Below are 16,684 nucleotides of genomic sequence, written 5' to 3'. Positions count from 1 at the left end.
TGGGCTCTGCTAATACACCTGGGAGGCAGCTACTGCTCCAGACAGAGTTATGCCGACCCGGTCGGCCTGTGTTAACCCTTTCGCTGCTGCAGCTAAATAAAAGCCTTTTCCAGCTTCTCCCCGGGCTGAAGAGTTTGAGGTTGCCTCGGTTTCCCTCAGGGGTTCCCCTCGCTCTTCGAGCCGCTCGGCTGTGGCTGGACACTCACCGCCCAGGCTCGAGGGGAACCAAAGCACTGGGAAGAGGGTGATGAGAGAGAACGGCCGGTGCCGCGATGCAGCCACCTCTGGGGTGGGACACCTGGGGACCAGTCGCCCAGCCCTGGCACACGGCTCGCCCGGCTCTGAGCTGCGGCCACCTCTGTAGAGTCCTGGTTAGAATGAGGGGGGATGGGAGGGAGCCAGGACTCCTGGGTTCTGTCCCTGGCTCTGGCAGGGGGGTGGGGTCTCGGGATTTAGAGCAGGGGGAGCTGGGAGCCAGGACTCCTGGGTCCAATTCAGTACCGAGGACGACACGCTCCCGACTTGAAAACCCACGTTTAATGGCCAATAACAAACAGAGACGGAAGCAAAGGAAGCAATAAATAAGGCGGGTCCGGGGCGGGGGGTCCGGGCGGAGACGCGGCGCGGCCAGGAGCCGGGGCCGGGAGCCGGGCGGGGGTGACGGCGCCCCCTAGCGCTGCGCGGCGGGCTCAGGTGTGACAGCAGAAGCCGCAGCCCGGGTTCCGGCAGCACTTGCAGCAGTAGGCGCAGATCGCTAAGGGGCTTGTGTAGCGCTTGGCGCGGCTGAGCGGGGCCTGCGGGGGAGAAGGAGGTCAGGACTCCTGGGTTCAATCTCCAGCGAGGGGAGGGGGGGGTCTAGTCGTTAGCGCAGGGAGGGCTGAGAGCCAGGACTCCTGGGTTCTCTCTGCGGCTCTGGGCGGGGAGCGGGGTCTAGTGGTTGGAGAAAGGGGGGCTGGGAGCCAGGACTCCTGGGTTCTCTCTGTGGCTGTGGGTGGGGAGCGGGGTCTATGATTGGGGGGCTGGGACCAGGACTCCTGGGTTCTCTCTGCAGCTCTGGGCAGGGAGCGGGGTCTAGTGGTTGGAGAGTGGGGGGCTGGGACCAGGACTCCTGGGTTCTCTCTGCGGCTCTGGGCGGGGAGCAGGGTCTAGTGATTGGGGGCCTGGGACCAGGACTCCTGGGTTCTCTCTGCAGCTCTGGGTGGGGAGCGGGGTCTAGTGGTTGTGGAGGTGGGGGGCTGGGAGCCAGGACTCCTGGGTTCTCTCTGCGGCTCTGGGCGGGGAGCGGGGTCTAGTGGTTGGGGAGTGGGGGGATGGGAGCCAGGACTCCTGGGTTTCTAGCCCCAGGCCTGCCACAAGGGAAGTGCGGTGGCTCGTTAATAGGCCTAGTGTCTGGCATTGAGTTAGCCCAGAACCGTCCCGGGGGGCTGTGGGCTCGGGGGCTGGGCTCCTGGTCGTGCAGCCTTCGGGGCCAGCCCTGCCTGCCAGGGGAGAGCCCCCGCCCCCCTCCCTGCAGCACAGCGCCCCCTAGCGCCACGCTGGGACATGAGGGCCAGCCCTGCCTGCCAAGGGAGAGCCCCCCAGTTCAGTTCTTACCTGCAGATCCTGAGTTTCTTCTATGGGCTCCATTTGTTGCCTTAACAAACCAGCAGGATTTGCTGTCTGCAGAGACAGGGAGAAGACAGACCTGAGCGTTATGTTGGGTGCAGTGGGTTAGAGCAGGGGGGGCTGGGAGCCGGGACAGCTGGTTTTATCCCTGGCTCTAGGAGGGGAGTGGGGTCTAGTGGGTGAGAGGGGGAGGGGGGCTGGGAATCAGGACTCCTGGGTTCTATCCCCAGTTCTTCCTCGAATTTGCCACACACATTTCTGCAACTCAGGACATTTACGTTGCATTTTGGTAGACACAATGTAATGCCACAGATTCAGAACATAAACCTATGGGAAAGGCTGGTGAAAAAGTAGCAAATAAGTTTTAGAAAAGAGTTTTCCTTCAAAAGGCAGTGGGAGAAATATTCCTCGTCACATTTCGTGCCCCTTGTGTAGCCCACCAGTCTTTGCCCCACTAAGAACATTGAGTTAATTCCGGAATAAACTCATTCATATTGTGAAAACAGGAGATTTTGGTTAAAAACCAATCTGGACCATTTGTGGTGTAAAGAAATGGCCGTTTCCCCCTTCCACAAATCTGTCTGAGATTCCAGACAGACCCTGCAGCTTTCCCAGAGCTTTTCATGGGCACAGGTCCAGGGACTGGAATCACATGCATGGGGCGGGTGTGTGTGTGTGTGTGTGTGTGTGCGTGTGCGTGTGTGTGTGTGCGCAGAGACTAGGATTAATCTGAGACGACATACAAAGAAATCCAGTGCTGGGCAACACCCTGAACTGGGAGTCCAGAAACCTGGGTTCTGTTCCCTGCTCTGAAGCAGCGAGCCCATGTGACCCTGAGCCACTTACTCGGTGGCTCTGTGCCTCAGTTTCCCCATGCCTGGAAAAAGGGGCTGATAATCCTGCCTGCAGCAACGGGGCACTGATCTCAGCTGGGAGAGGGATGGTCTCTGGCTGTGTCTGGGCAACAGCTGTCGCAACGGGGCCCTGATCCCAGCTGGGGCAGGGACGGTCTCTCTCTGTGTATCCGGGCAGCGCCGGGCACAACGGGGCCCTGATCTCAGCTGGGGCATCTTGGTACAACCATCGTACAAAGGAAAGAAAGACCCTGGGAAGCGTTTACCTGGCCTGGGAAGCAGCAGGAGTTTTTGGCGGAGGTGATGACGAGGATGAGAATCACGCAGGCCACGTGAAGCATCATCATGATGTTTTTCTGCCTTGTATTTTTCTGTCTCCTCTTCCCCGCTCCTCTGTCGTGTCTCCAAAGGGCGGAGCTGGTGGCTGTGTTGGGTCCCCGACCCAGGGCTGCGTTTATAGCCCAGCCATCCCCACCCCGGTCCCGGAGCAGCCAATCCCCCGCGTGCCAAGAAAGGACAGGTGAGGAGAGGGAAACCGTAAACAGCCCGTCAATACGGTTATCGCAGCTGGGCTCAAAATTCTAACAAACCATTGGCCGGCTCCGCAGCCAGTGGGCCATTACACCGCCGGAGTCACTTGGGGGTTTCCCCTGTGACCTGGGCTGGCCCCCTCAGCTCTACCGCGGCCCCTCACCCTGCCCTGCTGCCTCCTGCTAGCCCAGCAGTGGGTTCCCCCCGTCAGCTCTCCTGGTGCCCCTCACTCCTGACCCACAGCTCCCTGCTAGCTGATGGGGGTAGCAGGGAGCAGGCGGGACACCAGGCTGGATGGGTCTAGAGCCGGGATGTTGATGCTGGTTTCACCCCAGGCAGGGCAGCAGGGGCTCCAACGGCACCTGTTACCTCTTGATTATTAAAAAGATTTCTGAATGATCAGGAATGAATCCTAGCATACAATACAAGGGCAGAGGGGATATTGTATTCTTGGGTTATAAATCTTTTTCCTCTCATAATATAAAGCACACATGCTGCTAAGAAGGAAGGTCTTGTGTGTGTCACATCGATCCATGTTCGATTCCCAGCTTTTCCTCCGAATTCCTGCAACATACAAATTCTTCTCCCTCGCAAGGCACCTCAGAGGAACATCTAGAAGAGCTAGCTCTGAAACAGACGTCTCCTTGGGCCAACATGACACCCCTATGCCTCATTTTCAATGGACTAGGCACATGGCCCCCCAAGACGTCCAGCGAGCAGGGGTAGGGCGTGGGCAGGGCTCACCATCCCGAGAGGCCACGCTGCCATAGTTGCAAGCAATGTGGAGAAAGGTGTGAGGGGAACATGACCAAGTCTGCAGCCAGGCACCTTCTGAGGGCATTTGTGCATCAAGGATCCCCAGACCGAGTCCCTGAAGCAGGACGACTTGCAACCACGTCCTCTGTGTCCTAGGGTGCAGGACAACACGAGCTTGTCAGCTGGTGGTTCGAGAGCACGTCACGTGCCATTGCATCGACGCACTGACTATTAGACAATCCAGCACCGAAGCGTAACTTCAACCATGGGCGCCGTCCTGCTCTGTGGAAAGTGACTCTCAGGCTTCCGTGCCTGGAGTGTGGGGGCTGGGGAAACGCCGCTGCTCGGGGTGGAGGTCTGGAGCACAATTCCTAGGGCGCCGTGTGTTAAATCTTTAAGATTAGTATTTTTATATTGCCAGAGGCGTCCACCAAGTTGGGGCCCTGTTGTGCTAGGAACTAAATTGATACGTAGTAAATGATGGTCCCAGGTGTTTACAGTCTAAAGCCAGGATACAAGAGGTGCTTAGGCAAACAACGGGGCAGGATGTCAGCGGGGCGGACGGCTGTGGGGTGTTTCTTTTAGAATGGAGTCCAAATTAATAAATAAAGTCCCTTGGCATAGCCTACCAAGGATCAACTTTGCAGCTGACAAATCCCACTCAGTTCATTGCTCATCTAACTTTCAGCAACTTTCATGAAAATCTAGGCTCTTTATCTCTGAGATTAGAAAACATGTATTTCTCTCTCCCCATCCTCTAAAAACCGAACTACGTGGCGGCTTAGTGGATACGAGTTCCTTGTTTTTCATTTGACTTTCAAAATATGCTGTGCAAATATTTGAGCAACAGAACCTCCAAAGGCAGAAAAGGGCCAAAAAAAAAAAAATGGTGGTTTTTCCATCCGCAACTTTCAAAATCATTTTCTTTCTTTGTGAATTTTTAACAATCTTAAAGTTAGTAAAACAAGACTTCTTTTAAGATGTGTTGGTCCAAGTACAAACAAACTCACTTTGGATAAACACACGAAAATACTTTATATTTACTCCTCAACCAGGTCATTGGTCTTTTCTTATGTGAAATCTGAAGAATATTCCCACCTTGCAGGATAAACTATAATCTAGGCAGGGCTTCTTCTGAATTCTGTACCATTGGTCTGGAAGGTAACCAAGATTTTTCACTGGGGGACACAGAATCTGCCTTTCAACCACAAAGCACAAAAGGCCAAAAATGCAATGTGATGGGATATCAAGTTATTGAAGAACCCCAAATATGCATTTGTGCGCCGGCCCCCGTGCACCCCCTGGCTAACCTCGCCACACGCGGGCTCTGCGGTTCCCTGGAGTGTGAGCCACTGACGCCGGGGCGAGGGACCCCGAGCCTGATCCGGGGGGGGCAGCAGCAGGTCACGCTCTCGGGAGCCGCAGAGCCCGAGCGCGGCGAGGGGGGAAGCCGGGGGGTGCACGGGGGGCCACCGCCCACATGCATCTGATGCAGCCTGCAGGAGCCCCCCTAGGCGGGATGGAAGGGGCACCGGGCCGCAGCCTGGGCAGCAGGGGCGGGGCACAGCTGCTCCCAGCTAGCAGCCCCACCGGCTTTGCAGGGCTGCTGCCCCCCTGCACCGCGCCGGCTCGTCCATGGCTGGGGCTCGCAGCCCCTGCAAGCCTGAGCTCTGGCCCTGCGGAGCCTCTGGAAGGCGGCTCCTCCCTGACGAGCCAGGACATGGCTTTCTGGCGCCCCCAGCCACATGGCGCCCGAGGTGACCCCCTAGTTCGCCTCGTGGTTTCACCGGCCCTGGGCACCACCGGGCCCTGATCTCAGCTGGGGCAGGGCCTGTCTCTGGCCGTGCCCCCCCCCCCCCCCCCAGCTGGGGCCACTCTGGGCTCTGCTAATACACCTGGGAGGCAGCTACTGCTCCAGACAGAGTTATGCCGACCCGGTCGGCCTGTGTTAACCCTTTCGCTGCTGCAGCTAAATAAAAGCCATTTCCAGCTTCTCCCCGGGCTGAAGAGTTTGAGGTTGCCTCCGTTTCCCTCAGGGGTTCCCCTCGCTCTTCGAGCCGCTCGGCTGTGGCTGGACACTCACCGCCCAGGCCCGAGGGGAACCAAAGCACTGGGAAGAGGGTGATGAGAGAGAACGGCCGGTGCCGCGATGCAGCCACCTCTGGGGTGGGACACCTGGGGACCAGTCGCCCAGCCCTGGCACACGGCTCGCCCGGCTCTGAGCTGCGGCCACCTCTGTAGCGTCCTGGTTAGAATGAGGGGGGAAGGGAGGGAGCCAGGACTCCTGGGTTCTGTCCCTGGCTCTGGCAGGGGGGTGGGGTCTCGGGATTTAGAGCAGGGGGAGCTGGGAGCCAGGACTCCTGGGTCCAATTCAGTACCGAGGACGACACGCTCCCGACTTGAAAACCCACGTTTAATGGCCAATAACAAACAGAGACGGAAGCAAAGGAAGCAATAAATAAGGCGGGTCCGGGGCTGGGGGTCCGGGCGGAGACGCGGCGCGGCCGGGAGCCGGGGCCGGGAGCCGGGCGGGGGTGATGGCGCCCCCTAGCGCTGCGCGGCGGGCTCAGGTGCGACAGCAGAGGCCGCAGCCCCGGTTCCGGCAGCAGGTATTTTGAAGCAGAACCTGCGGTTCGGGAAGCAGATCTTCAAGCGCTTGGCGCAGCGGAGCGGGGCCTGGGGGGAGAAGAAGGTCAGGACTCCTGGGTTCAATCTCCAGCTAGGGGGGAGCGGGGTCTAATGGTTAGTGCAGGGGGGGCTGGGATCCAGGACTCCTGGGTTCTCTCTGCGGCTCTGGGCGGGGAGCGGGGTCTAGTGGTTGGGGAGTGGGGGGCTGGGAGCCAGGACTCCTGGGTTCTCTCTGCAGCTCTGGGTGGGGAGCGGGGTCTAGTGGTTAGGGCAGGGGGGCTGGGAGCCAGGACTCCTGGGTTCTCTCCGCGGCTCTGGGCGGGGAGCGGGGTCTAGTGGTTAGTGCAGGGGGTCTGGGAGCCAGGACTCCTGGGTTCTCTCTGCTGCTCTGGGCGGGGAGCGGGGTCTAGTGGTTGGGGAGTGGGAGGATGGGAGCCAGGACTCCTGGGTTTCTAGCCCCAGGCCTGCCACAAGGGAGGTGCGGTGGCTCGTTAATAGGCCTAGTGTCTGGCATTGAGTTAGCCCAGAACCGTCCCGGGGGGCTGTGGGCTCGGGGGCTGGGCTCCTGGTCGTGCAGCCTTCGGGGCCAGCCCTGCCTGCCAGGGGAGAGCCCTCGCCCCCCTCCCTGCAGCACAGCGCCCCCTAGCGCCGCGCTGGGACATGAGGGCCAGCCCTGCCTGCCAAGGGAGAGCCCCCCAGTTCAGTTCTTACCTGCAGATCCTGAGTTTCTTCTATGAGCTCCATTTGTTGCCTTAACAAACCAGCAGGATTTGCTGTCTGCAGAGACAGGGAGAAGACAGACCTGAGCGTTATGTTGGGTGCAGTGGGTTAGAGCAGGGGGGGCTGGGAGCCGGGACAGCTGGTTTTATCCCTGGCTCTAGGAGGGGAGTGGGGTCTAGTGGGTGAGAGGGGGAGGGGGCTGGGAATCAGGACTCCTGGGTTCTATCCCCAGTTCTTCCTCGAATTTGCCACACACATTTCTGCAACTCAGGACATTTACGTTGCATTTTGGTAGACACAATGTAATGCCACAGATTCAGAACATAAACCTATGGGAAGGGCTGGTGAAAAAGTAGCAAATAAGTTTTAGAAAAGAGTTTTCCTTCAAAAGGCAGTGGGAGAAATATTCCTCGTCACATTTCGTGCCCCTTGTGTAGCCCACCAGTCTTTGCCCCACTAAGAACATTGAGTTAATTCCGGAATAAACTCATTCATATTGTGAAAACAGGAGATTTTGGTTAAAAACCAATCTGGACCATTTGTGGTGTAAAGAAATGGCCGTTTCCCCCTTCCACAAATCTGTCTGAGATTCCAGACAGACCCTGCAGCTTTCCCAGAGCTTTTCACGGGCACAGGTCCAGGGACTGGAATCACATGCATGGGGCGGGGGTGGGGGGGGGTGCAGAGACTAGGATTAATCTGAGACGACATACAAAGAAATCCAGTGCTGGGCAACGCCCTGAACTGGGAGTCCAGAAACCTGGGTTCTGTTCCCTGCTCTGAAGCAGCGAGCCCATGTGACCCTGAGCCACTTACTCGGTGGCTCTGTGCCTCAGTTTCTCCATGCCTGGAAAAAGGGGCTGATAATCCTGCCTGCAGCAACGGGGCACTGATCTCAGCTGGGAGAGGGATGGTCTCTGGCTGTGTCTGGGCAAGACCTGTCACAACAGGGCCCTGATCCCAGCTGGGGCAGGGACGGTCTCTCGCTGTGTATCCAGGCAGCGCTGGGCACAGTGGGGCCCTGATCTCAGCTGGGGCATCTTGGTACAACCATCGTACAAAGGAAAGAAAGAGCCTGGGAAGCGTTTACCTGGCCTGGGAAGCAGCAGGAGTTTTTGGCGGAGGTGATGACAAGGATGAGAATCACGCAGGCCACGTGAAGCATCATCGTGATGTTTTTCTGCCTTGTATTTTTCTGTCTCCTCTTCCCCGCTCCTCTGTCGTGTCTCCAAAGGGCGGAGCTGGTGGTTGCGTTGGGTCCCCGACCCAGGGCTGCGTTTATAGCCCAGCCATCCCCACCCCGGTCCCGGAGCAGCCAATCCCCCGCGTGCCAAGAAAGGACAGGTGAGGAGAGGGAAACCGTACACAGCCCGTCAGTACGGTTATCGCAGCTGGGCTCAAAATTCTAACAAACCATTGGCCGGCTCCGCAGCCAGTGGGCCATTACACCACCGGAGTCACTTGGGGGTACCCCAAGTTTCCCCTGTGACCTGGGCTGGCCCCCTCAGCTCTACCGGGGCCCCTCACCCTGCCCTGCTGCCTCCTGCTAGCCCAGCAGTGGGTTCCCCCCGTCAGCTCTCCTGGTGCCCCTCACTCCTGACCCACAGCTCCCTGCTAGCTGATGGGGGCAGCAGGGAGCAGGCGGGACACCAGGCTGGATGGGTCTAGAGCCGGGATGTTGATGCTGGTTTCACCCCAGGCAGGGCAGCAGGGGCTCCAACGGCACCTGTTACCTCTTGATTATTAAAAAGATTTCTGAATGATCAGGAATGAATCCTAGCATACAATACAAGGGCAGAGGGGATATTGTATTCTTGGGTTATAAATCTTTTTCCTCTCATAATATAAAGCACACATGCTGCTAAGAAGGAAGGTCTTGTGTGTGTCACATCGATCCATGTTCGATTCCCAGCTTTTCCTCCGAATTCCTGCAACATACAAATTCTTCTCCCTCGCAAGGCACCTCAGAGGAACATCTAGAAGAGCTAGCTCTGAAACAGACGTCTCCTTGGGCCAACATGACACCCCTATGCCTCATTTTCAATGGACTAGGCACATGGCCCCCCAAGACGTCCAGCGAGCAGGGGTAGGGCGTGGGCAGGGCTCACCATCCCGAGAGGCCACGCTGCCATAGTTGCAAGCAATGTGGAGAAAGGTGTGAGGGGAACATGACCAAGTCTGCAGCCAGGCACCTTCTGAGGGCATTTGTGCATCAAGGATCCCCAGACCGAGTCCCTGAAGCAGGACGACTTGCAACCACGTCCTCTGTGTCCTAGGGTGCAGGACAACACGAGCTTGTCAGCTGGTGGTTCGAGAGCACGTCACATGCCATTGCATCGACGCACTGACCATTAGACAATCCAGCACCGAAGCGTAACTTCAACCATGGGCGCCGTCCTGCTCTGTGGAAAGTGACTCTCAGGCTTCCGTGCCTGGAGTGTGGGGGCTGGGGAAACGCCGCTGCTCGGGGTGGAGGTCTGGAGCACAATTCCTAGGGCGCCGTGTGTTAAATCTTTAAGATTAGTATTTTTATATTGCCAGAGGCGTCCACCAAGTTGGGGCCCTGTTGTGCTAGGAACTAAATTGATACGTAGTAAATGATGGTCCCAGGTGTTTACAGTCTAAAGCCAGGATACAAGAGGTGCCTAGGCAAACAACGGGGCAGGATGTCAGCGGGGCGGACGGCTGTGGGGTGTTTCTTTTAGAATGGAATCCAAATTAATAAATAAAGTCCCTTGGCATAGCCTACCAAGGATCAACTTTGCAGCTGACAAATCCCACTCAGTTCATTGCTCATCTAACTTTCAGCAACTTTCATGAAAATCTAGGCTCTTTATCTCTGAGATTAGAAAACATGTATTTCTCTCTCCCCATCCTCTAAAAACCGAACTACGTGGCGGCTTAGAGGATACGAGTTCCTTGTTTGTCATTTGACTTTCAAAATATGCTCTGCAAATATTTGAGCAACAGAACCTCCAAAGGCAGAAAAGGGCCAAAAAAAAAAAAATGGTGGTTTTTCCATCCGCAACTTTCAAAATCATTTTCTTTCTTTGTGAATTTTTAACAATCTTAAAGTTAGTAAAACAAGACTTCTTTTAAGATGTGTTGGTCCAAGTACAAACAAACTCACTTTGGATAAACACACGAAAATACTTTATATTTACTCCTCAACCAGGTCATTGGTCTTTTCGTATGTGAAATCTGAAGAATATTCCCACCTTGCAGGATAAACTATAATCTAGGCAGGGCTTCTTCTGAATTCTGTACCATTGGTCTGGAAGGTAACCAAGATTTTTCACTGGGGGACACAGAATCTGCCTTTCAACCACAAAGCACAAAAGGCCAAAAATGCAATGTGATGGGATATCAAGTTATTGAAGAACCCCAAATATGCATTTATGCGCCGGCCCCCGTGCACCCCCTGGCTAACCTCGCCACGCGTGGGCTCTGCGGTTCCCTGGAGTGTGAGCCTCTGACGCCGGGGCGAGGGACCCCAAGCCTGATCCGGGGGGGCAGCAGCGGGTCACACTCTCGGGAGCCTCAGAGCCGGAGCGCGGCGAGGGGGGAAGCCGGGGGGTGCACGGGGGCCGCCGCCCACATGCATCTGATGCAGCCTGCAGGAGCCCCCCTAGGCGGGATGGAAGGGGCACCGGGCCGCAGCCTGGGCAGCAGGGGCGGGGCACAGCTGCTCCCAGCTAGCAGCCCCACCGGCTTTGCAGGGCTGCTGCCCCCCTGCACCGCGCCGGCTCGTCCATGGCTGGGGCTCGCAGCCCCTGCAAGCCTGAGCTCTGGCCCTCCGGAGCCTCTGGAAGGCGGCTCCTCCCTGACGAGCCAGGACATGGCTTTCTGGCGCCCCCAGCCACATGGCGCCCAAGGTGACCCCCTAGTTCGCCTCGTGGTTTCACCGGCCCTGGGCACCACCGGGCCCTGATCTCAGCTGGGGCAGGGCCTGTCTCTGGCTGTGCCCCCCCCCCCCCCCCAGCTGGGGCCACTCTGGGCTCTGCTAATACACCTGGGAGGCAGCTACTGCTCCAGACAGAGTTATGCCGACCCGGTCGGCCTGTGTTAACCCTTTCGCTGCTGCAGCTAAATAAAAGCCTTTTCCAGCTTCTCCCCGGGCTGAAGAGTTTGAGGTTGCCTCGGTTTCCCTCAGGGGTTCCCCTCGCTCTTCGAGCCGCTCGGCTGTGGCTGGACACTCACCGCCCAGGCTCGAGGGGAACCAAAGCACTGGGAAGAGGGTGATGAGAGAGAACGGCCGGTGCCGCGATGCAGCCACCTCTGGGGTGGGACACCTGGGGACCAGCCCCCCAGCCCTGGCACACGGCTCGCCCGGCTCTGAGCTGCGGCCACCTCTGTAGAGTCCTGGTTAGAATGAGGGGGGAAGGGAGGGAGCCAGGACTCCTGGGTTCTGTCCCTGGCTCTGGCAGGGGGGTGGGGTCTCGGGATTTAGAGCAGGGGGAGCTGGGAGCCAGGACTCCTGGGTCCAATTCAGTACCGAGGACGACACGCTCCCGACTTGAAAACCCACGTTTAATGGCCAATAACAAACAGAGACGGAAGCAAAGGAAGCAATAAATAAGGCGGGTCCGGGGCGGGGGGTCCGGGCGGAGATGCGGCGCGGCCGGGAGCCGGGGCCGGGAGCCGGGCGGGGGTGACGGCGCCCCCTAGCGCTGCGCGGCGGGCTCAGGTGCGACAGCAGAAGCCGCAGCCCCGGTTCCGGCAGCACTTGCAGCAGTAGGTGCAGATCGGGAAGTGGCTGTTGAAGCGCTTGGCGCGGCGGAGCGGGACCTGCGGGGGAGAAGAAGGTCAGGACTCCTGGGTTCAATCTCCAGCGAGGGCGGGGGGGAGTGAGGTGTAGTGGTTGGGGGGCTGGGAGCCAGGACTCCTGGGTTCTCTCTGCGGCTCTGGGCGGGGAGCAGGGTCTAGTGGTTGGGGCGTGGGGGGCTGGGAGCCAGGACTCCTGGGTTCTCTCTGCGGCTCTGGGCGGGGAGCAGGGTCTAGTGATTGGGGGCCTGGGACCAGGACTCCTGGGTTCTCTCTGCGGCTCTGGGCGGGGAGCGGGGTCTAGTGGTTGGAGAAAGGGGGGCTGGGAGCCAGGACTCCTGGGTTCTCTCTGCGGCTGTGGGTGGGGAGCGGGGTCTAGTGGTTGGGGGGCTGGGAGCCAGGACTCCTGGGTTCTCTCTGCGGCTCTGGGTGGGGAGCGGGGTCTATGATTGGGGGGCTGGGACCAGGACTCCTGGGTTCTCTCTGCAGCTCTGGGTGGGGAGCGGGGTCTAGTGGTTGGGGGGCTGGGAGCCTGGACTCCTGGGTTCTCTCTGCGGCTCTGGGCGGGGAGCAGGGTCTAGTGATTGGGGGGCTGGGAGCCTGGACTCCTGGGTTCTCTCTGCAGCTCTGGGTGGGGAGCGGGGTCTAGTGGTTGTGGAGGTGGGGGGATGGGAGCCAGGACTCCTGGGTTTCTAGCCCCAGGCCTGCCACAAGGGAAGTGCGGTGGCTCGTTAATAGGCCTAGTGTCTGGCATTGAGTTAGCCCAGAACCGTCCCGGGGGGCTGTGGGCTCGGGGGCTGGGCTCCTGGTCGTGCAGCCTTCGGGGCCAGCCCTGCCTGCCAGGGGAGAGCCCCCGCCCCGCTTCCTGCAGCACAGCGCCCCCTAGCGCCACGCTGGGACATGAGGGCCAGCCCTGCCTGCCAAGGGAGAGCCCCCCAGTTCAGTTCTTACCTGCAGACCCTGAGTTTCTTCTATGGGCTCCATTTGTTGCCTTAACAAACCAGCAGGATTTGCTGTCTGCAGAGACAGGGAGAAGACAGACCTGAGCGTTATGTTGGGTGCAGTGGGTAAGAGCAGGGGGGGCTGGGAGCCGGGACAGCTGGTTTTATCCCTGGCTCTAGGAGGGGAGTGGGGTCTAGTGGGTGAGAGGGGGAGGGGGCTGGGAATCAGGACTCCTGGGTTCTATCCCCAGTTCTTCCTCGAATTTGCCACACACATTTCTGCAACTCAGGACATTTACGTTGCATTTTGGTAGACACAATGTAATGCCACAGATTCAGAACATAAACCTATGGGAAGGGCTGGTGAAAAAGTAGCAAATAAGTTTTAGAAAAGAGTTTTCCTTCAAAAGGCAGTGGGAGAAATATTCCTCGTCACATTTCGTGCCCCTTGTGTAGCCCACCAGTCTTTGCCCCAATAGGAACATTGAGTTTGTTCCAGAATAAACTCATCCGTATTGTGAAAACAGGAGATATTGGTTAAAAACCAATCTGGACAATTTGTGATGCAAGAGAAATAGCCGTTTCCCCCTTCCACAAATCTGTCTGAGATTCCAGACAGACCCTGCAGCTTTCCCAGAGATTTTCATGGGCGCAGGTCCAGGGACTGGTATAAAGTTCAGGGGGTGGAGGGGATGTGTGTGCAAAGACGATATGTCATGTCAGATGAATCCTAAAGAAATCCAGCGCTGGGCAAGGCCGCGAGCTCAGAGTCCAGACACCTGGGTTCCGTTCCCGGCTCTGTAGCAGCGAGCCCATGTGACCCTGAGCCACTTACTCGGTGGCTCTGTGCCTCAGTTTCCCCATGCCTGGAAAAAGGGGCTGATAATCCTGCCTGCAGCAACGGGGCACTGATCTCAGCTGGGAGAGGGATGGTCTCTGGCTGTGTCTGGGCAAGACCTGTCACAACAGGGCCCTGATCCCAGCTGGGGCAGGGACGGTCTCTCTCTGTGTATCCGGGCAGCGCCCGGCACAAAGGGGCCCTGATCTCCGCTGGGACGTCTCGGTACAACCATCGTACAAAGGAAAGAAAGAGCCTGGGAAGCGTTTACCTGGCCTGGGAAGCAGCAGGAGTTTTTGGCGGAGGTGATGACGAGGATGAGAATCACGCAGGCGACTTGAAGCTTCATCGTGATGTTTCTCTGCCTTGTGTTTTTCTGTCTCCTATTTCCCGCTCCTCTGTCGTGTCTCCAAAGGGCGGAGCTGGTGGCTGCGTTGGGTCCCCGACCCAGGGCTGCGTTTATAGCCCAGCCATCCCCACCCCGGTCCCGGAGCAGCCAATCCCCCGCGTGCCAAGAAAGGACAGGTGAGGAGAGGGAAACCGTAAACAGCCCGTCAATACAGTTATCGCAGCTGGGCTCAAAGTTCCAGCATACCATTGGCCGGCTCCCCAGCCGGTGTCAGTGGGGCCAGATCCCAGCAGGTGTCAGTCAGCACTGCTCTTTCAAAGTGGAGCGACATTAATTGTCCCAGGCCTTTGACTTTAATCCCTCCTGGCCTTTGTCCCAATGAGATTTCAAAACACTTACAGTAAGTTTCATGGTCAGGGTGTCTGTCCCCGCAACACCGCAGCCGAGATCGGAGAGGGGCTGGGATGGGAATGACCTCAGGTTTTCTTGTAAATCTCCCAAGTTTTGCAACTTTTCTCCCAGCCCCAGGATGATCCTGGCATCAAATGGGGGATTGATCCGGCCAGCTAATTAGGCCGCAGCATTTTGAAGGGGAAAAATTAACTCTTTATTCTGTTTTCCATCACAGCACTTGTTACGAATGAGCCCTAAATGGGCAACGATCGATTGATCCTAATCACGCATCATCCCAGAATTTGAACATAACCGTGATGAGCTAGGCACAGCCACCCAGGGCCCGTCTAACCCAGTTTCTCTCTCTTCCCAAACTCACCTTGATCGAGTTCGCCCTGGTAATTCTAAATGGGGATTCGTATTATCTAGGTAAGCAGCCAAGCCTTATGGTTTTCAGTGCTGCTAAGACGTGGGCCTAAGTGGCTATCATGTGGCAAGGAGTTCCACAGGTTAATGGCACGTTGGATGGAAAAAGCATTGGGTTAGATGCCTTTTAAACAGGCAAGTTTGGGGCTACATTTCTTCAAGGTGGGTATTTTGATTCCGGTCAAGCGCTAAATGGGGAATCTTCACTCAGTCTCAATTATCAAGCTAGTGATTTCCACAGAAGAGTTTCTCTGACATGCTGCCACTTCCCACTGACATTCAGAGCACCCCACCCCCCGCACAAAACCCTGCCCTAAAAAAGGATCAGACTGTTTATAGCAGGGCTAAAGGATTTCATTGTTGGGGGGAGGGGTCATGCTGTACGTAACCTGAGTCACTCTGCTGTGTCTTACACTCTGACTTTGGAAACACTTATGGGTACTAGACCCACTGGGCCAGATCCCAGCTGGTGTCAATCGTCCATAGCCCGACTGGAATTAACGGGTCCCGGCCCAATTCCCAGCTGGTGTGAATCAGCCATAGCTCTGCGGAGCTGCACAGAATCGCTCAGCCTTTCCAGACGACCGCTTCCCTTTCAGGAGTCGGCTTTGTCTTGTGCACCCGCAAGTTTCCCCTCATTTAAAAACGACCTGCTTACAAAATCAGACATCAGAACACGAAAGTGTCACAGCACATTCGTACTGAGAAGTTGCTGCCTTTCTCATTTTTACCATAGACTTTATAAAATAAATTTTGGAATATAAAAATTGTACTTGCATTTCAGAGGACAGTATATAGAGCAGTTTAAACAAGGCAGTGTCTGTATGAAATTGTAGTTTGTACTGACTTCACGAGTGCTTTTATGAAGCCTGGTGTGAAACCAGGCAAATATCTGGAAGAGTTGAGGTACCCCCTGGAAGATCTCTGCGTACCCGCAGGGGTACACATACCTCAGGTTCAGATGATTGTTGCGGACATGTTTGCAGGATCGGGGCCAAAGTGCAAAGCAAGTGTGTTGCTTGTTCTTTGGTAAGCGCGTGTGTCACCGCGACTGCTAAGAGCAACTCTTGCCTTTCTGTCCGGTTATTGTCAACAAACAATTTCCAGCGAGGGAAATTTCCTTTCGATGGCCTCAGTTCCGCGAAGCCTGAAGATTTATTGATTAAACAAGACGTTTCTGCAAACGCCCAATATAAAGAAAGAAAGAAAGAAAAAGAAAAGAGAAAGAGAAAGAGAAAGAAAGAAAGAAATGCTGTCCTCTAAACTCAGAGGATTTGAATGGTATTTTTAATAATCATGTTTAAAAAGAAAATTCCCTGACTTCACAAAGTTACAGCGACAGCTTCGTTAAACAAAAGGCAGAGAGGACATTAGCAATATCCGACACAACAGCCAAACGTCGATTTATTCCCTTATTTCAATCATTTGCTTCTAGTAATCGCCAAAACTATGAATGCATCAATCAAATGAAAGAGAAATTTCGCTACCTGTATAAAATGACTTCTTGTTTCAAAAAATAATAAAATGATTTAATTTATTTAAATTTCAATGGGTTAAATTACTTTGTTTGTTTCTTGTATTTGCCAGAAGCAAATGAACTAATTCAGTTAATAGGCACGCTGTACCTTTTGCCTGTGACTTTTTAAAAGGCAAATGTAGCAAAGGGTTTTCAGTTATTTGATTCTAGGGTTCTTATGCCTAAAGTATTCACATTCGATGAAGAGGTTTATTTTATTGTCTTTAAGAAATTAAATAAAAACTTCCATTCCCAAAGTCTTTCAGTTGTTTGTTTCATTAATTAGTTAAACATGATTATTTTTATTGGCCTGAGAAAAGGAAAAGTTTTAAATATTTTGGAAAAAAATGATGGGAAATGGAA

General features: G+C 55.9%; 2 protein-coding genes and 2 long non-coding RNA genes across 4 annotated transcripts; 2 read left to right on the top strand and 2 right to left on the bottom strand.

The window, feature by feature from the left end:
* Positions 1 to 689: 689 nt before the first annotated feature.
* Positions 690 to 3,079, bottom strand: LOC119564125 (hepcidin-like). The gene is made up of 3 exons (XM_037882960.2): positions 2,726 to 3,079; positions 1,594 to 1,659; positions 690 to 794 (listed from the first exon to the last, which is right to left on the bottom strand). The coding sequence occupies exons 1-3, from the start codon at positions 2,804 to 2,806 to the stop codon at positions 690 to 692; spliced, it is 252 nt and encodes an 83-aa protein (XP_037738888.1). The 5' UTR covers positions 2,807 to 3,079.
* LOC122463737 lies at positions 740 to 4,382 on the top strand. The gene is made up of 3 exons (XR_006287343.1): positions 740 to 811; positions 2,870 to 2,979; positions 3,586 to 4,382. It is a non-coding gene; the product is annotated as an uncharacterized LOC122463737 (long non-coding RNA).
* Positions 4,383 to 11,714: 7,332 nt separating this feature from the next.
* Positions 11,715 to 14,145, bottom strand: LOC119564264 (hepcidin). Its single transcript, XM_037883609.2, has 3 exons — positions 13,909 to 14,145; positions 12,810 to 12,875; positions 11,715 to 11,882 (listed from the first exon to the last, which is right to left on the bottom strand). The coding sequence occupies exons 1-3, from the start codon at positions 13,984 to 13,986 to the stop codon at positions 11,778 to 11,780; spliced, it is 249 nt and encodes an 82-aa protein (XP_037739537.1). The 5' UTR covers positions 13,987 to 14,145; the 3' UTR covers positions 11,715 to 11,777.
* On the top strand, positions 11,802 to 15,483 carry LOC122463735. The gene is made up of 2 exons (XR_006287341.1): positions 11,802 to 11,899; positions 14,053 to 15,483. It is a non-coding gene; the product is annotated as an uncharacterized LOC122463735 (long non-coding RNA).
* Positions 15,484 to 16,684: the final 1,201 nt, after the last annotated feature.

The sequence above is a fragment of the Chelonia mydas genome, chromosome 24 (genome assembly GCF_015237465.2).
Source record: "Chelonia mydas isolate rCheMyd1 chromosome 24, rCheMyd1.pri.v2, whole genome shotgun sequence".
Taxonomy (NCBI): domain Eukaryota; kingdom Metazoa; phylum Chordata; order Testudines; family Cheloniidae; genus Chelonia; species Chelonia mydas.
The sequence above is the reverse complement of the archived record's forward strand: the minus strand, read 5'-3'. Positions and strand labels throughout refer to the sequence as shown.

Bases quoted from the DNA above. Each gene is read 5' to 3' on its own strand.
- LOC119564125 (XM_037882960.2), bottom strand. From the start codon at position 2,806: ATGATGATGCTTCACGTGGCCTGCGTGATTCTCATCCTCGTCATCACC. The intron at 1,660-2,725 runs GTAAACGCTTCC...CTGTCTCTGCAG, and splicing joins CCTGCTGCTTCCCAGGCCAG to ACAGCAAATCCTGCTGGTTT. The intron at 795-1,593 runs GTAAGAACTGAA...TCTCCCCCGCAG, and splicing joins AAGAAACTCAGGATCTGCAG to GCCCCGCTCAGCCGCGCCAA.
- LOC119564264 (XM_037883609.2), bottom strand. From the start codon at position 13,986: ATGAAGCTTCAAGTCGCCTGCGTGATTCTCATCCTCGTCATCACCTCC. The intron at 12,876-13,908 runs GTAAACGCTTCC...CTGTCTCTGCAG, and splicing joins CCTGCTGCTTCCCAGGCCAG to ACAGCAAATCCTGCTGGTTT. The intron at 11,883-12,809 runs GTAAGAACTGAA...TCTCCCCCGCAG, and splicing joins AAGAAACTCAGGGTCTGCAG to GTCCCGCTCCGCCGCGCCAA.